The sequence below is a fragment of the Cornus florida genome, unplaced genomic scaffold (genome assembly GCF_030987335.1).
Source record: "Cornus florida cultivar Cherokee Brave unplaced genomic scaffold, ASM3098733v1 CherokeeBrave_3.0.0_Hap2_Chr11, whole genome shotgun sequence".
Taxonomy (NCBI): domain Eukaryota; kingdom Viridiplantae; phylum Streptophyta; class Magnoliopsida; order Cornales; family Cornaceae; genus Cornus; species Cornus florida.
Window position 1 is genome coordinate 81865116 of NW_026775581.1, and position 25697 is coordinate 81890812.

Sequence of the window (25697 nt, forward strand, 5' to 3'; positions counted from 1 at the left end):
GTACAGCTAATGCTCGTCCATTCTAAAGCTTTCTATATTTAAAACAATACATAAATTTAGAAACTAACTCCCAGCGGCTATGTACTTATGTAGTACACCCATCACCACTTGCAATCACCAAACACAAACACACTTCCTTGTATCAAACACACACACACACATCTTCGGTACATACCCACTTCATGAGAGCACACCCTCTACACATACGTGTCACCTGTTACAATACTATTACTAATATTATTATTCTTATTATTTATTTTCTTACCATCGCCTGCCACAAACTTAATAAGCTTTGCCATCAACCATTAATTTCACAATACAATTCACTCCACAAAATATTTAATAAATCATGTTTAATCAAAATTAAATTATACTAATGAAATTAATTTTGTATAGGAATCTTACACCTCAACTAATTTTTGCCAACAAATCTCTCTCCCAAACTAATCCAATCGGGTAGCTTAATAGATATTTGGACCAAAATACTCTTATTTTTATTACATAAAAAAAATTACATAAGACACCCTCTATTTTGAATTTTTGACAAAAAAACCTTTTTGAATAAAAATATTCACATAAAACCCTTTAACTATCCAATTTGTTGCAAAGTGATGTTATAATGACTAAAGCGCCCCTTAATATAAATTTAATAAATTGGTTCTTCTTAGTATTAAATTAAAATTAATACAAATTCATTTGGCATAGTGTTGTTCTAAATATTTTGATTTTTTAATTATCATATAGAGTATTATATACGATATAAAATTTCACTCATTTCATAATTGAATTTATTTGCATTCATTAATTTCATAAAAATTATAATTACTAAGATTTTTTATTAACTACGTCAACTCAAAATTCATGGCTAGATTATTTTTTTTTGTCTGGAAGATCTTCAAAAGTTCAATAAAAATCCATCACTAAAAATACATATTTATTGAATTATGTTGTAAAAATTGAAACTTTCGACTGATCACACACACCAGACAGTGTTCAATTCCTTGCAAAAGCAAATGAGTATCTGATTTTGTATTTTTCTTTGCCCATACTCGCTATATTACTGCCCAGTATAGTGAAAAACATAAAGGAATAAGAAAGAAGGAACAAATGAAAGTGGGCATTTTAGACTATAAATACATCAGTTCTAAGCCACCAACTACAAAACCCTAAACCGTACTCTCTGTCTCTCATTCTCTAACTTTCTCTCTCTAAGTTCGAGCTCTGTAGACCGTACGACAATGGCAACGCAATCGCTCGACGAAGTAACAGCAAAGAAAGTGATTCGTCAGGTTGAGTATTGAAGGGTTTTTAGTTCTGATTTTGTTATTTCAATGGAAAAAATCTAACCTTTTTTATGTTTTTCTTTGGTGTTGTTACACAGGTTGAATTCTACTTCAGCGATAGTAATCTTCCCAGAGATAACTTTCTCAGGAAAACGATCAGTGAGAATGAAGACGGCTGTATCCTTCAATCTCACCATTCGTATTTGTGCCGGTCTATGCCGGTGTGTATATGTGTGTATGCCATCTGTCTCTGTGTTACTAGTCTTATACGTTTATGGCCCATTCTGCTGAAAGAACATTGGAAAGAAATGAAGAATATATATATATACACACACGCACACAAACCAAAGTTAATGTGGATAGAGTGAGTAAAGAAAGTATGATAGCATGTGGATTGTCTATGGCCTTAGATAGAAAATACGGGATTCATGTAGAATCGGGAAAAGGCTTGGTTGTTGTTGTGGATATAAACATTTGCCTCTTTCTGATTTATGAGCTTTGAGTGCTTATGCTGATCTGGTTGCTGAAAAAATGTAGGAAAGAAAAATAAAGTCAAATTTTTGGAAGTTAAATGGCAATAAAATTAGGATTTAGGTCTTTATATTCCTTTTATCTGTTTCATGGCAACTGGATGGAGAGAGAATTGATTATACTTTGATTGTTTGCTGAGAAAATACAGGATTAAAAGAGAATTTGGGATCCCCCCAGAGTTCTTGTTATACTTGCAAAACAGTATGAAACTCGAACTTTTGGATCCTATATTCTTTACTTTCTTCAATTTTATGTTGCAACCGAAAGAGTGTTGACCATAATGTTGCAACCGAACAGAGTGTTTACCAGAATGTTGCATCCCTTGTTTCTATCATGTTCTCTTGACTAAAACACTAGTGATTAGTTTGGCTTTGATATGTTCGTTCACTCGAATGAGAAGCCATCTTAATTTGAAGGACGTGAAGCCAGAAGAGGTTTCAGAAGATATGGTTAAGGCTGTGGCTGAAACTTTGAGGACTTCTTCTTTTCTTAAGGTCTCTGAAGATGGTGAGTCCTTTTTATTTATTTTTTACTCTTTTAATAATTAATTTTGCCTTATGCCCTGTTTGGGCTCTGAGAAAATATAGGAAGAAATTTGGAACTGTAGCTCATATGTGGTGTATATATATTGTTGGTTATGCATTTAGGGAAGAAGATTGGTAGGGCTACCGAGCTTCAAAAGCCAGAAGAGGTTATAGAGCAATTAGATGTGAGGACAATTGCTGCATCACCGCTAGAGTATGATGTGAAGCTTGAAGATGTGGAATCCTTCTTTGGTCAGTGTGCCAAGGTATTAGCCGCCCCCACCCCTTCTTCTCTCTCTCTAAGATGCCAAGGTTGAAGATGCTTGTTTTTATTTTTTATTTTTATTTTTATTTTTATAAAAAAGAATTAAATTAAATATCTTGTTCACTTCCTTTTTACGTATGGATTTCAAATTATAGTCTTGTTCTAAGTTAGTTTTATTGGTGTCTGATTATTGTGACATAGGTTGAATAAGAATCAGAAAAAAGGATGCATATCTGTTGCTTAAGCTAGTTAAAATTATGGACAGAGAAGTAGAATTTATTTGAGTGTAAGACCACCTGGTGTTATCATCAGAACACTTCTCTTTATGGTTGTCAATGTTGGATTCCAGAGGCTAGACTCTTATGAACATGTGCCTATGGTCCAAAAATACTCAGCCACCAGTTCTGCCATGTCAAATGTATGATTCTCTGTAAACGAGTTTATTTTTGCTGATTTCAGGTTAATAGTGTGAGGCTTCCTCGCCATGTCACAGACAAAAGGGTTTTTTGTGGCACTGCTTTGATTGAGTTCTCAGCTGAGGAGGATGCCAAGAAGGTCTTAGAGCAAAGTTTGGTTTATGCTGGTGTCGAGCTAGAACTGAAACCAAAGTAAGTTATGCCTATGCTTGCCTTTTAATCAGTTGTAATACATTTTAATAATAAAAACTGAATGTGTATTGCTGGAACTGATTTAAAATCATAAACTCTAGGCTTCTCCCAGCACCCTTCGTTCTTTGAAGTTATAAAAATGGTTATAAAAATAGTTCGTGCTATCTGTTGCATGGTAGATCGTGGTTCACAACGGTCATTATTGGTTAGACACAGACAACAATGCAGGGTTCCTAGAGACATGCTCATCAAAATTTTAAAAATTAGGGACCTGGCCTCCTTTTTAGGTTCAAACTTCTCATATGGATGCATACGTAGAGGCAGACAGCAGACGTTGTAGTTGAACAATCAGCCATCTATGGCGTGTTCTTTAAGGGTACAGCCCATCTTGATGGACATGTTGGAGACTGTCTTTCTTTGTTATCAACTTATCATATGGTTTAATGCTCCTCTTTCTAATCCCTCTTCGGTGGTGTCATTTATAAAAAAAATCATTGGTGTCGCTGGTCCTTTTTTTTTGATAAGTAGTCACTGGTCCTTTTACTTGTTCTTTCTTTTGATATATTGTTGTTTTTTCTAAAATGTTAATTTAGCTTTTAGTGAGTACTATGGTTTTCTATGACAAAAATAGAAAAAAAGGAAAGTGGGTCTTTGTCATCTTGCTGGAATGCATTTCTAATATATGTTTTCTTTCCAATTCAGAAAGGATTTTGATGAAGAAAGAGCAAAGCAAGCTGAAGAAGTTGAGAAATCTCGTCCCCAATTCGATTCAAATCATAAAAACAGATCAAATCCTGAAGAAAAGTAAGTGATGACATAACTATGTGACTTCCGGCTATTTACATTTTTCCTGCTTCAAAATTAATCTTTATTGTTATCATCCATGACAATCACAGCTACCCCAAAGGCTTAATTGTTGCATTTAAATTGAAGAGCACGTCAACTGGAGGTTCAGCAGAACATAATGGAAGTAATAAGCCAGCTAGTGATAATTCTGATGTTCGCAAAACGGATGGGGAACCAGACTTCACAGTAAGTGTTACTGAAGGGGCTGAAGACAAGGTGCCAGAAAACAGTAAAGATGATGAAAACCCTGGGAGTTGTATTGAGGAGAGCGAAGTGAAGCTTAATGAGGAAACAGAGTTGGATAGTGAAGGAAAAGAAACCGAAGATGGAGAGAACTCTCTTGACAGTCCCGTTCAAATGGATGAGAATGATGGCAATGGGGGGAAGAAATCGGCTGCCGTGTACAAGGAGGACAAGGATGTTGTTTTACGGGAGGATCTGAAGGGCGTTTTTCAAAAATTTGGCACTGTTAAGGTATTATGATGTATCCTATTCTTTGTCTTAGTTGCTACTTCATGGCATTGTTTCTCGTAAAATATAATATTTTTTTATATTCCTTTATGTTTCAGTAATATATATATATGTATATATATTTAAAATTCATTACCTATCATTTGTTTCTTCTCTATTTCATTTCCTCCTTTTCCAGACCTTATGTTAAGCTATTCTTTGTTTCATTCTTGCCTACGATTGAACCTGGTAGAAACTTGATTTTCTTGCAATCCTTGATTTTGAAACTGAACTATATGTTGTTTGAAGTACTACATATCATTGTTTTGTTATTAGAAGGTCTTTGTTTTCTTAAATACTCATTTATCTGCGTGTTCTCCCCGGTTTACATTAATTTTGGTCAAATGACATGAATATTTTGCCATCTCAAGAAGCTGTTGACAGTAAAATCTCAGTCTGAAACTGCCCAGAGGCTATTGCATAATGACTATTTTTACGGGTATCAGAACATGTACCTTCAGCAAACTCTCTCCCTATTTTCTAGGGACACGGCCCACTCCACTCCACCACATGGTATGATATTGTTTGCTTTTGGCCCGAGCCCGCACGGTTTTGCCCTTGGGTTTTACCCCAAAAGCCTCGTACCAATTGGAGTGTTCAAATCTTACATATATAACACTTCCCTTTTTCATGCCCAAGCGATGTGGGATTGTGCACCTATAGCTCGCTCAGTGTAGTAGCCTGCAAGTGCCTCGCACTTGCCTACATAGGTCTTCACAATCACACCCAACCCTCTAGGGGCATAATGTCCCCGTTGGCCACACTTCCGGCTTAGTCAGGCTCTAGTACCATTTGTAACTTTCCACACTACCATGTGGTATGATATTGTCTGCTTTGGGCCCGAGCCCGCACGGTTTTGTTCTTGGGTTTTACCCCAAAAGGTCTCATACCAATTGTAGTGTACAAATCCTACATATGTAGCACTAACCTTTCCAAACCTTTAGTTCGCCCAGTGTGGTAGCTTGCCAGTGCCTCGCACCCTCCCACACAGGTCGCCACAATCACTCAAATAAAATGCTGGAGGAATTCTCCATCGGGGCGTTGAAGTTTTCTATTATTAATTCTCTTTTTAGTTTGGTGATGGGGAGAAATTGTACATCTTTAGATGAAATCGTGGATTTTTTGGATTCTTTGGGTCCATAGGACTCCTTTTTTGGTTTCGGTATATGTATAGCTCTTGGGAGGCGTTCCCCTTTTGAAAGCTTTCTATTACACTTTTACTTATAAAAAAAAAAGAAAAAAAATTATTGCAGAATCGCAGCCAAGATGTGGTATCACCCACCTAACCCCTGTATCAACTATGTCTTTTCGTTGTTAACTTTCAAACATTATAAAACACAGCAAATATTCGGCTGCTTATGATTGTCGTACATTAGAAAAAAAAAAAAAAAAAAGTGGACATTCTTGCATTCCACCTTGACCCACCAGAAGATCACCAACCAAGCCCCCCTAAACTGTTCTTGAAAACATACCATGTAATACCTCCATGATTAAAATAAATAGAAATAGAAGAGCACAGAGAAGTGTGTCTTTAATCCCTGGAGCTTGTAGGATATGCAGATGTCAGTGTTACTCAGCTTGTGTGGAATGCCAAAGAGGAACATGCATTAGAAGCTTAAAATTTTATGTATGCTAAAATGTCTCCAAGTAAGGTAGATGCAACAGAACGCGTGCCACTGCAATCTTTCATATGATACTCAGCAATTCAGTGTCTTGGTTATTTAGTGTGCATATGGAAACCCTGTGTTGGTTTTTCAAAGTTGAAATTCATGCAGATTTTACTTGAAATTTGTGCAGACAATTAGTTTTACTTGTTTAAAGCTGAATATAAACAATATGTTACTTATACCTGTATTGGTTGCAAATATAGTTATTTAAGAAAATGCATCGTGTCAGATCGACTTCGTATATGGATAAATTTTATTGTTGCTTGCCTCCATGGAGATATTTTGTGGACCTTAGGTTGATGTCATAATAAAAGCACCTCTAAAGTGGCTAATGTTTTGTGTTATAAATACTTTTAAAAATATATAGTTAGCGTTATAAAAAAGTAATTGTTGAGGTTTACCAAAGTTTATAAGTGTAAAATACAGGATCATGAAATCTGAATAGCATGTTAAATTACATTTGGAATGAAGCTTACAGTGCCTTGTCCTTGGACAATGATATAGTGTGAAGCTGGCTTTCATGCAACTTGGGGGGAATAGATGTCAGATGGGTTCCTTGTTAAGATCAGTGCTTGTTCCCTGTTCCCTGCAAGAAGTTCAATTAATTGGATATTGTTAGATGTTCTGGCCTTGATAATGGAACACAATAATGCAAGATTTGTTGGCTCAAACTTCTCTTGTTCACAAATAGATAGGTAATGCCTTTCAAATAGGTGCGTTAATACTTCATTTTTACCTCTTCTATTCCTTCATTTCTGTATCATTTTCTGTTAGTTATGGTTCTTAAGCTTTGAGTTTATGGGCTAGACTACTGTCACTGTTGTATCCAAAACCTTTCACAAGCCTTATCTCATATTCTTTGTCATTATAGCTTTCATAATCAAATTATTGAGCGTGAGCTTAATTTTTCTGCCTCAATTGTGTGTGGGCTGGTGCTCTTGAATGCTCAATACTCGCAAATTGCTTCAAAAAGAGAGGAAAATATTGATTTCTTATTAATCTTTTGCCAAACCCATAGTTTTTATAAACCCTTACAACGCTCATCATGCAAGCCAAATTTTAATTTGTTCAGATACGTAGAGCTATTCAATCAATTGGCTCATATTTCTTTTGCTCATTGATAAATTTTGACTCTAGTAGTAAGGATTAAGCTCAGATTCGTTTAGTAATTGTTGTTTTAATCATTATTACTTCATCCCAATTAAAATGTCCCTTTGTGGATTCGAATTTCCAAGAAAGTGGCATTTAATGTATTGACATTCTGTTGGAAAAGATTGACATTTCCCTCTAAGATATAATTTTTAACTGGTAATTTTATCATGGCCCAACCATCTTGACACATGTTCCCCTTCATTTGTTATGCTTAACCCACTATCAATTGAAAACTACCCAATTTGCTGTGTCTGAGTTTGTGATTATTCTTTTAGATTGAGCGCTATTTTCGTTTGGTGTTGTCATTCTGTGCTTCACTTGGGTTTCATTTTTGTCATTGTGAAGACTGAACTAATTATGCCTTGCATGCCTCCAATCACATTCCTCTTTTGTGGAGTGTGATAAAAAGAGCTTTTGGGGGGTTTCTTGAGTTTTAATTTAATGTTTTTGCCTTTGTTCTTTTTTCTCCTTGCAGTACATTGATTTCCGCATGGGGGAGGATTCAGGATACATTCGGTTTGAAGAACCAGGAGCAGTTCAGAAAGCACGCACTGCTGCTGCGCTTGCCGAGGAAGGCGGACTGGTTGTGAAAAATTACATTGCTACTTTAGATCCTGTGACTGGTAGGCAGCAACTCGTTGCTCTGTGTTCATTTCATTTGAAGCGTTTCTTGAAAGTTCCTTTGTTGCTTGACTAGATTTTGCGCTACTACAAATATCTTTCATTACTTTTGAATTCCCAGCCGTAGGATTTGCCGTTTGGAATAGTTATGTTATTTGAGATTCACAATACATAGTATGTCATATGCTATATACTGCTCAATCTATCGATGTGAATGTGCATATAGATCCAACAACATTGGAGCAAAAGAAGAAAAACACTACACAAAAAGATATTAAAGGATATTTACAAGTTGGAATTACTATAAAAAATAATGAATGCATCAGTTATGCATTTAGCTAAAGTGTACAGTTTTTACAAGTTATAATATTGAATTTGTTGTTCAAGTGGGAGTGAGGGAACTTACTCCAAGGGCAACTCCTGTAGCACTCAAAAGCGTAGGAGAGGGCCCATTTGAGGTAGTGATGAATGACCCGTTGTACAATCTTATAGTGCATGCATCAGTGATGTTTTATGGCTGAAGTGTATAGGGCTCCTGCTCCCTCTCTGCCTCTTTCATGCATTTTTTATGTTTTCTTTTTTCTTTCTTTTTTTCTCTGAATTGGGGGATGCGCATCTTTTGGTCTTCTTTGGGTGTTCAAATTTCAAATTCAACTCTATTTCTGTACAGCGTCTCCTTTGATGACTAATTCAACCCTAGAGATGTCTCCGGCTGTATTAGACTTTATTTTCATAAATGCATCTGAGTTATCTGAGCACGTGGTTCCTTTTGGTATATACATGCATGCCTTTGTTGGTTTATACACTCATCTCTTGCTGGGGTATCTTGAATTGGTTGGATACTGATGCCAATTTTCCTTGGTGATATATTTTTGGTATATAAAAGACAACCTATACAGTGTACTTACATGTGTGTGTCATGTTTTTATTCTGCAATATTGATTTTAAAATGATAACAAAGTTTAAGGGTCTTATGTCCTGTCACTCTTTCAGGTGATGCTGAAAGGGAGTATTGGAGTGTACTTCGAGGTAGCCAAGATAAGCGCAAAGAAAACTGGAGCAACCGTGGAAGGTATGAATCTTCTCTCCTTAGTTCAGAATGCCTGTAGGAGCTGTTTGGTTCAGTTTTTCAAGGACAGTTTTTGTTCTTTGAGAACTCGAAAACAACATGAAAATTCATTTGGTTGATAATTTGTTGAAAATTGTTTTCTGATAGAGTTAGGGGGAAAAAAAAGGTTCTCTTTTAAAAAGTCCTATGGATTTCTGGAGAACTGTTTTAGAAAATTAAATAAAAAAAGTTTCTTTTTTCTGGAGTTTAATTTGCTTTTTGTTTTTGTAGAACTCTGAGCTGAATATGTATGTACAAATATGGGTCATTGCATAAATTCCATTAAAGCATCAGCACCGTAAAAAGAGTTGAACATATTTTCTTCACATTTTAAGCTATTATAGAGGGCCTTTTTTTTTTTGGTCAATTTTCTTATCAGGGGAGGAGGAAGAGGAGGCCAGAGGGGCGGGAGACATTTCAACAAGAGGCACTCTCGCTCTAGAGGAAATGATTCTGGAAATCGCTCAAATAAAGTTCAGAAAGTTGGAGCTGCATGAGTTTACCAAACACCACCTCAGTCGGTTTTGTGACCTTTTTCCTACAACCCGCCACAATTTTGTGCCATAACGTTTGTGTTGTTCGATGGCTTGGTTTCTGTTAGAGCTCACAAGAATATGTTACTAATTCGTGCTCAACAATTATATGTTTTAATTCTTATTATCTATAATGTAACTGCGATTCTGTTGACTAATAAGTTCTATTCTCGTTTTTATGATCTAGATTTTGTTTGTTGATCTTGTTAGTACACCCAATTCCAATTCTAAATTTGTTGAAAAATGCTGTGACCAACTGCAGACTTGATTTTGGTTACCCCTTGTGGCGCTGAAGCTCGTACAAGTCCTCTCATGACTTCTTTCTTTCTCTTTCTATTCTTTCAAGTTACTGTGTCGTGTAAGCAAAGATTAGTGAAAAAGGGTAGTTCGGATCTAAAGAGTATTAGTCAAGTGGAAGAGGAGCAGAATGAAAAAAAACTAAGATTAGTGTTGTTGATAAGCACCGAATTGGCAGCTTAGATTTAAAATTAGTGAAAAATTAGTTCAAAATGTTGTATTAAAATTCTTCTAATCTCAAATTCAAAGCACCAATATTATTTGTAATCAAATCCTTAAATCATCATTCTTTTATAAACTCGTGTTAAAAGTAACGTAGGTCATTTCTAAGTTAAATTACCAACCTAAAATCCAGTTTGGTTTGTTGGATTTGTCTAATCCTATTTAAAGAAATTGTACCTTAAGGGTGTTTTTGAAAAAAAAAAAAATAATAATAATAATAATAAAATTGGCAGGGGATAAACAACACAAATAATGGGATGGATTAAATGGACTACAGTTATGAGGGACTCTTGTTTCCATGCCTATATTTTGTGGGTGAGAATTATATATCTTTTAACTTATTTAACAAAAAAGGAAAAAAAAAAAAGAGAAAAAGAAAGAACTAAATAAACCACTTTATTAGATAGATTTTTTTTTTAAAAAAAGAGTTTAATAAACGATGTTTGGGAGAATCCATACAATTTGAGGCCATTTTAGCTCACCGAATCGCTGACGCGATTAATAAATTATACAACTATACATGCTATTTATAAAAATAAAAAAATAAAAAGAAGAAAATCGTGACCCGACCCTGTTCTATTACCCGACCCTTTCTCAAACCATTTTCAAAGCATGCCGTTGAGGGTTTAAATATTTAAATCGTTACCAAACAACCCTATTGAAAATGGAAGGCCGAGATTGCTACGTGAGTCAATTATTCCCGTTGTTATATTAGAACATGTTCGACGTTTAGCAGAGGATTTGAACTACGTTGTCCGCCCCTTTTTATGTTGGAATAGAGCTCCTTCAGATCGTTCTTACTGTCTCTCTCTCTCTCTCTAAAACTCTATCTTCTCTCTCTAAATTCGCCGAGCATCTGCAGGTTCCTCTCTCTGTCTCCACTGGGACTTGCAATGCGCGGTGAGTCGGCAGACTCTTGGACTCCATTTCTCATCCGATTACATTATTTTCAGCACACTTCGGTGAGTCTCTTTTGGGTTTATGTTGTTCTTTTCTTTTTCTTTGTGTGTGTGTAGGAATTGTTCTAATTTGTTCGAAAATGTAAAAACCCCTTGGTTTTCTTTGATATCAATTTTTAATCCTAAATTTTTCTCTGATGGGTTCATGAAAACCCTATTCAATTTTTTCTTTTTAATGTGTTTTTGGTTGATGCTCTTGTGCATTCGTTCGTTTTAGACTTGGTAAAATTAGGGATTGGGTGCCAGAATTCGATGAATTTTGATATACTGATCTGTTGAAAATCAAGTTTCAGGGAAAGAGGCCGCGGGACTAGTATTTGGATTTTGCCGAGATTTGATAGTTTAAATGTCTAATTCTTTTTCCTTTAGCTGGTTTTTGGCTAATTTATGTCCGAGCCATTTATAAGGCTATTCAATTCAACAAGTAATATTTCCTTATTTCGTTTCTTGAATTCTTGATCTATTGTAAGTTAGGTTTTTAATTTCTAAAATTTAATGCTCAGAAGTAAGAGATTTGATTGTACATTCATTAAAGGCAATTGAATGCAGATTGTGTATTCCAGTAAAGTTTTTACTTTCTTACTGAGTTTTGATATGATTCCTGTTCTTTCTCCTTTTTTAGCCTGTGAGTTTATCCTGCAAAAGGGTAGATCCTGCCACATCTTAGAGAAATTGATAATGATTTGGGTAAGACATTACGGGAAGAATTGCCGTCGTGCTGGAATCAGGATATGTAGATTTGCTTTTCTGTCAAATGACTATGAGAGGTGATAAGATTAGTACTACTACTTCAGACGGGGTTGGTGATGGTTATCAGAAATTGCGACCTCCACACGGGTATCATTTTAAACCACACTACATGGTTCTTTGCATGTCCTTTCATAGTTCCAACTTTATTTTTATTTATTTCTTGTTTTTCTTATATACATTTTCTCATGCCATATCTTGTAGTAACTTCTATTAGTTCTATACCTTGAAAAAGGGGATAGCTGCTACACAATAATATGTGTTCATGGGGTACTTTAACACCTATTTGTTAGTGAAAGCATGTGTGGTGACAAAAAATCTTGAGACAGTACTAATTCTACACTCTGTAATAGTGTTTGTAACTCCTTCACAATAATATGTGTTCATGGGTACTTTAACACCTATTTGTTAGTGAAAGCATGTAAATCTCGAGACAGTGCTAATTCTACACTGTAATAGTGTTTGTAACTCTTTCACAATAATATGTGTTCATGGGTACTTTAACACCTATTTGTTAGTGGAAAGCATGAGCGGTGACAAAAAATCTTGGGACAGTGCTAATTCTACACTCTGTAATAGTGTTTGTAACTCCTTCAGCTAGATGAAATATTCCTATTGGTGCCTGGCACCTTCAGTTGTTACCAATTTACATGTTTAACTTGGTGGTGATGTTGGTCCTTGTTGTTGATAATGTAAATCAAAACTACATCAATCTCTATCAGCTTGTGCTTCAAGAGCAATCCATTGTTAACTTCTTTTAGTAAACTGATAATTTGTGGGAATTCTTTCATTTTTGTTTTGTTGGACATAAGTATTGCTATTCTTTTTCTTTGTTAAAATTTATTAAACAAAAAACTAATATTGTATCACTTACTTTCTAGCCAGAATATTCCTTACAAAATGTCAAAAGCCTTCTTCCAAACCCACACCGATACATCCTCACACACATGCACACAACTAATCTATAACTATGGATGTTTTACATGGCGAAAATCTCATTTGATTGAGAGAATTACCATTATTTCAACAACTTGACAATGTTTAACAGTATTCCACTGGTTTATAGGAGGACTAGTGGCCCTACGAGGCGTTCTACGAAGGGACAGTGGACAGCTGAAGAGGTATGTGATTACTTTTTTTTGAAGTAGAGATATATATGTCAAGGTCACTAACCTGTTATTGTTTAGCTTTAGCTTAATAGTGTTGCTGTCTTGTGCTGTCAATTTTTATGCATTCCATTTATATCGGATGCTCTATTAACATTAATACTATTTATGCATGAAGATGTTGAAGTTCAAAATCATTTCATTTTTTTTTTACACTTGTTGTAGTCTCTTGCCCATTTCTTCAATTTTTTCTTTAGTAGGTGACTGGGATGCAAATTGGCATTTTTAATACCTATATTTATTTTAAAATGTGGATTGAGATTTTTATAGTTACTCTGCAAACTTGTATGTAATATTTGCCTCTTGGCACGGTTCCAACCTAAGTCACATAAAGCGGGAGTGGGAGCGAGAGTGAATTCGAGAGCGGGAGTACGAAAATGGAAAAATTAAATCACAAATAGTGAGAACTTGAGCGAGAGTGCGCGCTTGGAGCGTGAGAGCGACACCCGTTGCGAATGATTGTGTGACTTAGGTTCCAACAACATAAATTTATCTCTTTATATCAAGTTGTACAGACTTGTATTTGTTATTTGCACCTCTCACTGTATGCATGCAGACCTGCGTCTATGGGTTTATATATATCATCATGATGTGCATATATTGATGATAATCACTGCACCGGCATTTATACATCTAAAAATGTTCCTTATCTAATTTGATCTATCAATTATTTTGCATGTTATTACTGCAGTTTATTTTTTTTTTTGGTGATTGATGTTATTCTTATATTCTCTCCATTTGTCAGAAGTGCACTATTGTTTTGTATGGTAATGATGTCTTGCAACCATAGTTGTTTGCATCTTAGTTTTTGTTTTGATTGAGCTTCAATGATTATTGATCTTCATAAAAATCTAGATTTTTTATTTTTCTTTGCACATATTCCTAACGGGATGGATTTTGCTTTTAATTTCAGGATGAGATTTTGCGCAAGGCTGTCCAACGTTTTAAAGGGAAAAATTGGAAAAAGATAGGTATGCTTGTGAAATCAATGCATTTATTTTCATTAGCATCTCATGACACTAGATGTAGGTTTGAGTATCATATACTTTCCTCCTTTTTTTCCTCTTTATTGAAATGTATAAACATAATTGGACGCAATGGGCTTTCTAGCTTCTTGAATTGTGCACAATAGGATATATTTTCTGGAAAGAGAAGCAAACTATCTTCAATTCTATCTTTAAACTTTACTTGCATTTGGATTTTTGGGTCTTTGTATCACCAAATCTGATTTTGTGAGAAGATTTTCAGACCTTTTTATCTATTTAAATGGTCCAGATCAGATTGATGCATTTGTTTTTGGATTAAATGGTCTTGCTGCAGGCAATAGTACCCTACTTGCATTTGGATTTTTGGTTCTTTCTATCACCAAATCTGATTATGTGAGAAGATGTTCAGACCTTTTTCTCTATTTTAAATGGTCTAGATCAGATTGATGCATTTGTTTTTGGATTAAATGGTCTTGCAGCATATATAGGCAATAGTACTCTACTTCTTCTAACCTATTATTAACCACCAATTAGATATTGAGTAAATTTCTTTCTTTCACTTATTACCCTGTGCTTATTATGCTCAAGATATGTAGATTGCAACACAACAACATCAATCAGTTAAAGTATAGAGAGCAGAAATAAATAAATTATGCACCTGAACACACAATTTTTACCTGGAAACCCAACGGGGAAAAATCACAAGTCCTGGTCCAGGAAGACCAAATCCATTACGAGAAGAGACTGTACAAGTAGGTTGACTGTCCAATTCCTGGGACTCCTCGTTGTTACCTCTTGATACAGACTGATCACCAAACTCCACACTTGAGTTAACAGATTGTGGTCCTCACGTGATATGCTTCTCCACAAGCACTTTGATCTCCTCGGCTAGTCGTCCAAGTTGCGTGTTCGTTTTGTAGAGACACTTTGGTATTGAATTCTCCGTATAGCAGAAGGATTAAGAAATAGCACTCAGAACAATAACTCACCATCTGATGCAAGATGTAGATGATGAAAAATAAAATATGCTCTCTAAAAATATATAATTTGAGATTAGAAGTCTTCGTATAATGCTTTGAGTCCAAAGGAATTATGGTTTCTTAATTGTAATTAGGTTAGAAAAGTCTCCAAAAATTGTTCCTGCACAGGTCGATCAATTGAGCTATCGACCTACAACTACTATTCTGGACTTCTATATAATTTTATTTGGAAACTTTCAATTGATTTACACATTCTATCTTTGTGAAAAATTCTTGTTTAAACATATTTATGCCAAAAACAACTTCATGCATTCAGAACATCGAAACATGTGTCTGTCATGCCTTAAAATGAATCATGGTAAGAATGCATGACATGAATCCTTTAATTACTCCCTCCGTCCCATATTAGTAGTCCATTTTTCTCTTTTTACATGTCCCAAATTAGTTGTCCTCTTTGAAAAGTCAAAGCATCTTTTCATTATATTTCCATCACTATCCTTTATCTTTTTAAAAAATTTTGAACTTTATAACTATATATATTTAAATTAAAAAGGACAATTTGGTAATTTTAAAAGGAGACAATGCATTAATTGCATGTCCCCTTAAAAACTCCAATTTCTAAACATGGACTTCTATTGTGGGATGGAGGGAGTCGTTAGTTATCCAAGTGGTGATTTTATCTTTTTGCTCTTTGATGTGTCTTCAAATTGTGGTTCTGCCCTTGGACATAGGTATCACCATTAAGTCATTAACTAACTATCTAACTAAATTGAACTAAATTGACTTTTGAAAAACTAATTAAAAGAAAAAAATAAAAGTACAGACTCTGACTTTATAACAAAATTGTCAACTACTAAGTTCTAGTCCTAGCAAGTTCAGTTTTTTCAGAAACATGACCCAAGATTCCTTTGGCATATCAAAAGTGCAGGTCCTCCATGCTTAGATGCTTTTCTTGAGAGACATGTCCACTTCATGTATGCCTTGCACTCATGCACGATGGTTGTTTGTTGAGTTAGCCCTTGTTTCTTCCTACAGAATTCTTTTGGAAAATGATGTGGACAAATGTTTAAGGATCCTTACTTACTGGAATATCATAGGCATACTTAACTGAATACTTTCTTTTTCTCAACAAATACCTACCCGATTTTTGCCAGGTCTAATTTAACAAACAGCTACCTCGTATGCACTGTGATAGGAGGAAAAAATTGGAGGGAGACAAATTTAACATTTGTATTATAGACATAATTTTCTTTCAATTGTGAAATTTTGCTTTATGTAGCGGAATGTTTCAAGGATCGAACCGATGTACAGTGCTTACACAGGTGGCAGAAAGTTTTGAATCCAGAACTTGTCAAAGGTCCATGGTCTAAAGAGGTTAGGCTTATTGTTGTTCTTACTTCTTTGTAATTTCCCTTCTTTAGTTTGCTTTTCTAATATATACAATGGTTTTGACTATTGGAATTCCTTTTCGTAATTCATAATAACACAATTGTATCTGTAATGATATGTACAGGAGGATGAAATAATAATTGAATTAGTGGACAAATATGGGGCAAAAAAATGGTCTACCATTGCACAGCATTTACCTGGACGAATTGGGAAGCAATGTCGGGAAAGGTAAGATCTGAAAGGCTTTTCTTTCTATTTTTGTGGGATTTCTTTATCTTTCCTCGTTTTATGCTTATCTTGCCTCCCTAGTCTGAAAGTACTTTCTGATTATAAACAAGGAACCAATTTAGAAAGCTAGCAAAATATAGCCAGACGTATCTGCATGAGAAATCATTCAATTACAACGAAGTTGCTACAGATACATTATACAGTAGTGCCAAACTTAAATACTGTATTTTGACTATGAATACCTTAAGATACTTGGTGTTAGTATTAGTAGTTGTTTTTTATTTTGTCTTTTTCTAGGTGATAGAATACTGCCCAACCAATCTTCACCTATTATATTGATTGGCATGCCACATTCTAAACTGGAAAGCACATTATGATGGTTCACTGAAAGGTCAACTGGGTGGGAGTTGGCTTTTGTGTTTTTAATTGGTCATTGTTGTTTACAAGGTTTTATGACATGTTATAAACAAGGAGCTAATATGATAAAGCTAGTCGATTATAGCAAGACATTTCTACATATGAAATTATGCAATTACAATGAATTTGTGGCAGATACAGCATATAGTAATGGCAAATGTAACTAATATTTTTTGTGATTTAATTGTTAATTTGTAAAGAACCATAATTTTGTTTGAGGTTTAGTATTTTTTTCCTCTTACCTGACTGTCTTTGACCACTAAAAGGAACCTTTGGATAGTCATTTTTCTTATTGGTTTTTGTTTTGTTTTGTTTTTTTTTTCTTTTTCAATTTGTTATTATTGGTTATTTGGGTTTCCGTGTGATGGATAATTATCCATACTGGTTTCTTTATTACTTATGGAGTCCCAGTATGATCTCTCTCTAAGTTGAGCTTTCACAGTGTTACCTTAGGAATTAGGATAGTGATGATTTAGGTTTTGATTGATTGAGCATTAGAGGATGCTGGTACAAAACAAAGTTGCTATATTTCACCCATTTGGAGGAATTTTTTTTGGGTTCTACAATTATCTACAGAGGCCATACTGTATATTGAATAAAAAATTATAAAAGCTCATCAAAGCATATATTGGTCCATTTCTTTCTTTTGTACTTCCCTTTTTGCTAGGGGATTGATTTTGGCTTTACTCCATTTATTTATTTTCCTTTCATCTAATGTCTGGAAGAGTATTGCTTGAGCTAGTGGATGCAGTTTGATTGCATTTACATGTCTAATTGTTTTTTATTTCTTACTTGTCCCATACATTTGGTGCAATGCTTCATGGCTTTAAATGATACTATTTTCTAGGTGGCATAATCATCTTAATCCCACCATAAACAAGGAGGCTTGGACACAGGAAGAGGAATTGGCTTTAATTCATGCCCATCAAATTTATGGGAACAAGTGGGCAGAGTTAATGAAATTCTTGCCTGGAAGGTATGCTCATTAGTTATTTCAATGAAATAGTTTTTAATTCATTTTTATTGAATTTAGAGCTTTAAAATCTTCTGCTGTCAGATATATACTCCTTTGCTTGCGTTTTTTTATATCTTCCAAGATTTACGCTTCTTGAACTTGCTCATTTGTCTGGTGGTAATGTAATGCCTTCATGTGGAGTTCTGTTTATTCAAAATTTGTGAACTTCTGTTTTTATGTTAGAACTTATATTTATTAGCATGATTTCTGAAATATTTGTTTTTATATGATCATCAGGTCAGACAATGCCATAAAAAATCATTGGAACAGCTCTGTGAAGAAGAAACTGGACTCTTACTTGACATCAGGATTACTAGTGCAGTTCCAAGGCCTCCCTCATGTCAGCCATCCGAACCAATCCATGGCTTCGTCTTCTTCAAGGGTGATACAGACCAGTGGGGAGAATGGGATAGAAGCGGAGGAGATTTCAGAATGTAGTCAAGGTTCAAATGTTGTTGGTTGTTTGCAATCTACAAGTGACATGGTCAATGTAGATGCACATGCTAGAGAAGAATGCCGATTAACTGAAGAATCTTCTCATGGAAAGAATCCATGCTCCAGTCCAGCATCATGTTCTGAGCATTATCACGTAGCTCTTGAAGATGTTGCTTTTTCAACTCCAGAAGTACTTTACGAATTTGGTGACTCCTCAAACCTTGATCACAATTTCTCACACGATTGGGGAATTTCTGCAGGTAAAGATTGGCAGCATAATTTGAAGGAGTCATCTGATATAACTTCAATGGATTTGGGACAGGAATCATCAGGGTTGTTGATGCATTCTATAGGTGGCAATGGAAATCATGAGGCGGTACATTTCCCATTACAAACTACTGAGGGTTTAAGTGTGTCTACTTCCGTGGGAAACATGATAACAGATTCTGATAAAACAGAGTGCATGTTGATATCCGAAGATAGCAGTTGCAGGGTGATATTCTCAGATACAAGGACTGATGGAGGGAATCTTATGGAGTGCTCAAATATCAACTTAGATGGATCCACAGATTCATTACTATACCAATCATCAAACTGTCAGCTCCCCGAAGTTTCAGGCACTTTAGCTTCACAATCATATTATCCTCTGAGGTCTGAGATTCTGGAATCGTCAGAATGTCAGCCGTTTTCTGTTCCTCCACTACTTTCAGATGATGTTGCACCTATCTTTGTTAATGATTCGAATCAGTTTGATATTCTTTCACTTGAGAACCAAGAAGAGGAGCCAACCATAGGTTTACATGATGGCTTCATCTATGCCAATGACACTGCCGGTACTCCTTGCAGTGACAGCATGGATAACATGGGCCTGCAAATGCAACAGGATCAGACAAAGGACTCCACAAAGCTAGTTCCTGTGGATGATTTTGGTTCGGTACCATCAAATGATAAAACTTGCCCTTCAATGGATGAAAGTGCAATTGTACCAACTGAACAGCAGGATGCAGGATCTCTATTTTACGAACCTCCTCATTTTCCTAGCCTGGATATTCCTTTCTTTAGCTGTGATCTAGTTCAATCTGATAGTGATATGCAGCAAGAGTACAGCCCTCTTGGTATCCGACAACTCATGATGCCTTCCATGACCTGTTTCACTCCATTTAGGTTATGGGACTCACCGTCTAGGGATGGTAGTCCAGATGCAGTGCTGAAAAGTGCTGCCAAAACTTTTACATGCACACCATCCATATTGAAGAAACGGCACCGTGATCTGTTGTCACCTTTGTCAGAGAAGAGGAGTGAGAAAAAATTTGAGAGTGACATGAATCAGTTTTCATTTTCCAGCTTGACCAAAGATTTTTCCCAATTAGATGTTACATTTGATGGCAATGCGAACCAGAAAGCATCTTTGCGTTCTTCATTGTCAAACCAGAAAAGGAATTCCACAATCTCGTCCAAAGATAAAGAAAATCTGGGTCATGATTTTGAAGTGGGCAAAGATGACACTGGACTTTTGGACAAAAGAAACTCAGAGAAAGAGTTTGATAGCACTATTTCCCAGGACAAGGCAGGGGAAGGGACTTCTGCCACTGATCCTAAAACTAAGGGTTTAGTTGATGCAGCGGTTCGAACTGTGAGTTTTTTTTTGGGATTAATTTTACATAACCTTATAAAGATAATGGCTATAAAGTGTCTTTTCTAAATTACGTCGTGAAACTTGTAAGGACAAAGATAGTTACTCTGTTTGAAAAAGAATTTAGTTCTGAACAGGGTCATACTTGTCACTTGTCAGTATCAAGCGTCTTTCACTTGGACTCCTGTCCATGTTACAAATTTCTCAGCTCCTTGTTGGCATTTTTCTTTTCTCTGTTCAATTCTTCAAACTCTGTGTTGATGCTTAGATTGTTGGAGTAAAGAGTTAAAAGTGTCGTTACTTAATTTGGCACCCCAATATGGAGATTTTGGGAGGGAGGGATTGGATCCCTCAGTTTTATTTGCATGTCAAGCGGTTGCTCCCAGACTTGAATCTTAATTGTGCTTGCCAGCTCGTTCTTTTTATGATTGCATTAAGCAATGGCCCTTACTATGACAATTGACTCATTTGATTTTAGTTGTATAAATCCTGTCCAGATGGTTCAAACTTTTATCATTATATTGGAAGTTGAAAAGTACTACATTAGATTGGTTTTTTAAATCTTTTTGTTTGTTATTTTCAGGTGCAACATCCTTCTGGAATCCTTCTTGAACATGACATAAACGATCTACTTTTCTTTTCCCCTGATCGATTCGAAATTAAATCAGACAGAGCCATGGGTCCAAGTTCTAAAACTCTTGGAAATCAGCATTCTAGAAGATTGGAGGCTGCACCAAATCAAGGCACTCTTTCAGAATTTTCATCCACAAATTCCCACTTACCTGTTGTTACCTCTACAGTTTGTGAGAAGAATGACACAAATCATTTGGTTGCTTCTAAGTCTGTAAAATCTGCTACTACATTGACCCCCTTAAAGATTACAGTTGAAAATTCTGGGAATAATGCTGGTGTTGAAAACTTGAGCATGTAAGATACTGCAGCTTTTCCTGTTGTTATATTGTCATTTTGTATACTCCATAATGCTGTTTCCTTGTCTTTTTTTTTTTTTTCCCTTCTTTTTGATCACTTAACAAAATGATGGCTTTTTCTGGGAGATTAGGAGATTTTTTTTTTTTTTTTTTTTGTTGGATTTGTACAAGTTTCCATTATAGATGTGGTTAAATTTTACTCATATTACTTTTATGTCAGATTAGTATCATACATTGTTTTTCATTCGTCTCTTGTTTGTTAGTAGAAGAAAAATCTTCAGATGGTTTTTAATGAGAAAGCTTATGATAATAGGATACCTAGAGATCTAATGTGTATGTTATCTGCTATGATATTATTTCAAATGATGAATCTAGAGATGAGTTAAGTACTAAATTGGAAGTTTAGAAGGATCTCTAGAATTAAAAGGATTTAAGATAAGTAAGAATGAAACTTAATATATAGTGTAATTTTAGTAAAATCGAAAAACACAAATAGGGATACAGTGAAGATTGAGGATAAAGAGAGTGAACATTTTTGCTATTTAGGCTGATAGTTTACAATAAAGAAAAAATTGGAGATATTTTTAATCATAGAATCAAGGCAGGATGAGTTTAGTGGAGGAGTTGATGTTAATCATAGAACCAAATAGGGATACAGTGAAGATTGAGAATAAAGAGAGTGAACATTTTTTGTTATTTAGGCTGATAGTTTACAATAAAGGGGAAACTGGAGATATTTTTAATCATAGAATCAAGGCAGGATGAGTTTAGTGGAGGAGTTGATGTTAATCATAGAACCAAGGCAAGATGGGTGTATATTGTGTGATTCGCGTATCCCTCTAAGATCGGAAGTTAAATTATATAAAACAGCTATTTGACTAGTCATTCCATACGAGTCAGAATTTTGGGCAACTGAGAAACAACATATACATAAAGTGCATATGGCGGAAATGTGAATGTTGAGATGGATGTGCAGTAAGACAAGAAAGGATACAACTAGAAATGAACACATTATGACATTAGTGAGTTAATTTGAAGTGGTGATCATTGCGATAAAAAGTGAGAAAATCGACTAAAATGGTTTAGACATGTGCAAAGAAGACCACTAGGTGCATTTGTTAGGAAGGAGTGATATGGTCCACAATGGGGGTAATGCTAGGGAAGAGGAGATCGAAATTAACATGAATAGAATTAATAATGAAAGGTGTGGTAACATGTGGTTTGCTGAAGTTATGGCATTAGATAGTGTAGAATGGGAAAATAAAATTTATGTAACCACCCTAAATGTTGGCAAAAGCTTTGTTGATTTGAGCTGTATTCATCTATTGTTTGTTTCTTGGTCAACAATCACATTAGTATCAGAAACATCCCATGACTGATGATTTTTGTTTCCAGATTCGGCGGAACCCCTTTCAAGAGAAGTTTCGAGTCCCCTTCAGCTTGGAAGTCCCCCTCAGCTTGGAAGTCCCCTTGGTTCATTAACTCTTTTCTGCCGGGTCCAAGAGTTGATACTGATATAACAATTGAGGTATCTCAAGTTCTTGCAGTTACATGTAATATTGAAGTATATGATGGATTTTGTTATAGGTTCTTTTTATTTTATTTTATTTCTTCTGATTTGCTTTTCCATCTGTGTAATACTTGGAATTTTCTTCCAGGATATAGGGTATTTTATGAGCCCAGGGAACAGAAGCTATGATGCCATTGGATTGATGAAACAGTTGAGTGACCATACTGCAGCTGCATTGGCTGATGCGCAGGAGGTTTTGGGAAATGAAACTCTTGAAACAGAATTAACAGAAAATGACTACCACAATCAGAAACTGGACCGGGAAAATAATCATATTGCTGATAGTCAGCCAGAGAACCGTGACATTGTGGCTTCAAATGTATTGGTATGAATTTTTTGGCATAATTTTCAATATTTGGTTTAGATTCTCTGATTCTGTTGCTTCAGTCAGCTCCATAGAATGGTAGTACTAGTTTCTGAACGCAACTAGTCCAATTTGTTAATAAACTTACAATGGAACTCTCAGGCAATGGTACGCCTACCACCCTCATTTGAGTGCAATTAGACAAGCAATGATCAAATGGGTCCATGCCACTATTTCTTACTTACGCTAGAAGTGGGTAATTCACGAAACTGGAGAAGTCGATGTTCTTCTCTCGCTCTTTTATTTTTATTTTATTTTTTATTTTATTTTATTTTTTTTTCTGACTTGTTTTGTGTCGTGTATGTTGTGAAGTCCTTTTCCAATGATAATAATGTCAAGCCCCTCTTCCCATATTGCTCTCTTTTAAGTGAACTAAAAAGTTTCTTCTTGTAAGTAATTTTCTGGACCTATAAAGATGACATGCCAAAGGGAAAAGGAAGAACTATCAAATCCTAGTTCTTCCAAAGATTAGGTATATAGTTTGTGAAGCAAAAAGGAGAATTTTGCAATATGTATATATATAAAATATATGAATTTGGTAAACATTTGTTATAGTTAACTAATTGGAGCCTCAAAAACTATTTGTATTATTCGTACTAGTAGCAGCAGCTGCTGAGCAATTGGAGCGAAAAAGTATAATTACTATTATCAGTTTATTATCGTCATTGTCATTTCTAGCTTGAATTAGTTTTCTTTCGACACTTCACTTGAGCTTATCTGATCACCACTCAATATAAAATGTAGTTTGGAGTTGACGAAGTTTAGGACTGATTTGGGTAATGCAAAATTTCTCTCCTGGAATAACTAATGGGATCCTTGCTACATATAGCATGGGACTCCTGAATCTGCATTTCCCAGAATTTGGATGAATTGTTGAATTAACTTGATGTTTTTATTTTTTTATTTTTTTTTATGACGTTTTGTATTTGGTATCCTTTGCAGAAAGAGTGGCGTGTTCTTGATTTTAGTGAATGTGGGACTCCTGGTAAGGGGACAGAAAGCGCGAAATTGTCTACGTCCACAAGCTCCTTAAGTCCATCTGCCATCTTTTGAAGTGCTGCAGGTAGTAGTAAGTTGTTATAGCTATAGAGGAGTATTCTGTAAGATATTACTGTAGAACTAATACATGTGTGCATATCTGCCTTTTTTGGCTTCTCAATCTTTGTTATGGTGTATGGATTTTGATATAATTACTAATAGATTAAAGATTGTTCTTGTGCTTTCTGATTTATCTTTTGGTGTTCCTTCATATCTTAGCACATTAGTATGGGAGGAGTTGAAACTTTTTATTATTGGGATGCAAAATGGATTTTGATACGACTATTTTTAGTGTTCTCTTTTCTCAATGATGATCCCTTGAAATGATTTTTCTTGATAAGCTCGTACTTGAATGACAAGAAAATGTCAACACCATGCAGCACAATATTTCAAATTACAGTTCTATGATGTGGAATAAAATTCAATTGAGATAAACCTATTACATAACATAGCTATAAAGACTCGAATAATATTGCTCTGCAACTTAAAGATTTGGGAAGCAATGCACAAATGATGCGAACTATGTGACAGATCAAAATTCTTATTATTGCAAAAAGTAAATAATGGAACAAATATTATGTAATAGGCATACACTTATCATCAAATTCAAAAGTTTAAATTGTTTTATGTTGCTGCGTATCCACTCTTGTAAGCCAAGATATCCTCCGTATCCGGATTTAATATGAGCCATAACACTCTCCTCCATCATTAAACTCACAATGCTCATTGCAGATATATTATTCTATCTATCTCGTACCTTAACCGTGAGAATACCCAAACACATACTGCACTCATCATGTGTGCACTTAGCATAAAAGCCATCGAGAATTGAATCTGCTCCAATACCACTTCTAATGAATTAGACCTTTGTCATCTCCCTTAATAACTTAAATTTTTAGTCAAAATATAAACTTCTATAAATTCTTGATCCACCTAATTTTTAAAACTGCTCTCAATTAAGTGTTATAATAATTTTTATTTATCTGAGTTGGTATCATGCGGTGCACTTAATGCATGATGTGCAAAAAGCTTTTCTTCTTTTCATTTTCTCCCCAATTTGCAAAAAGTTTTGGTATGGATCAAGGAATATCTCTCGTAAGTCTGTGCCCTTTGAAAAAAAAAAATTTGCCATGGTCAAAACATTGTGACCCATGATGTGCAAGAAGCTGCTGCTGCCCCTTTTTTTTTTTTTTTTTTTTTTTTTTTCATCTCTCCTATGTTTGCAATTATGATGCAAACAAAAGAACTAAGTAAACCACCACTACGTCGTGTCCTCCGGAATCGATTTAGGAAGGAGAAATTTATGTAGAGAGATTTTTTTTATTATTATTTCAGTGAGGGTAATTTTAAATTTTTTTGAATATAAATATAAAAAAGTACAAATTTAAAAATATAAAATATAGTAATAAAAAATTTCAGCGGGAGTGCATGCTCTCAATGAACCTTTCACAAATCCGTGCCTGCGTGTCCTGCCATGTTCTGAAGGTGCCACGTTGGCATGCTAGACGACAACATGGCATATGCATCATGCATGACGTGTGTATTATATAGATAGTATCTAGAATATTTGCTTGGCACATAGGCTTGTATATAATAACTATGATGGTAGCTATACTCTCTAGAAGTTGTGTGGAGTCTTGTAGTGTCCTGAAAATCTTAGAACTATTTCCTAGT

General features: G+C 35.1%; 2 protein-coding genes across 2 annotated transcripts; both read left to right on the forward strand.

The window, feature by feature from the left end:
* The first annotated feature begins 1120 nt into the window (after positions 1–1120).
* On the forward strand, positions 1121–9834 carry LOC132286979 (la protein 1). Its single transcript, XM_059789428.1, has 10 exons — positions 1121–1289; positions 1382–1460; positions 2172–2321; positions 2462–2604; positions 3063–3211; positions 3914–4015; positions 4108–4531; positions 7862–8009; positions 9001–9079; positions 9495–9834. Exons 1-10 carry the CDS (start codon positions 1239–1241, stop codon positions 9610–9612), a joined length of 1443 nt encoding a protein of 480 aa, XP_059645411.1. The 5' UTR covers positions 1121–1238; the 3' UTR covers positions 9613–9834.
* A 101-nt stretch (positions 9835–9935) lies between these two features.
* LOC132286978 (transcription factor MYB3R-1-like) lies at positions 9936–24218 on the forward strand. The gene is made up of 12 exons (XM_059789427.1): positions 9936–11129; positions 11749–11963; positions 12940–12994; positions 13953–14010; positions 16285–16379; positions 16519–16622; positions 17887–18015; positions 18292–20122; positions 20706–21049; positions 22447–22579; positions 22710–22946; positions 23928–24218. The coding sequence occupies exons 2-12, from the start codon at positions 11881–11883 to the stop codon at positions 24036–24038; spliced, it is 3180 nt and encodes a 1059-aa protein (XP_059645410.1). The 5' UTR covers positions 9936–11129; positions 11749–11880; the 3' UTR covers positions 24039–24218.
* Positions 24219–25697: the final 1479 nt, after the last annotated feature.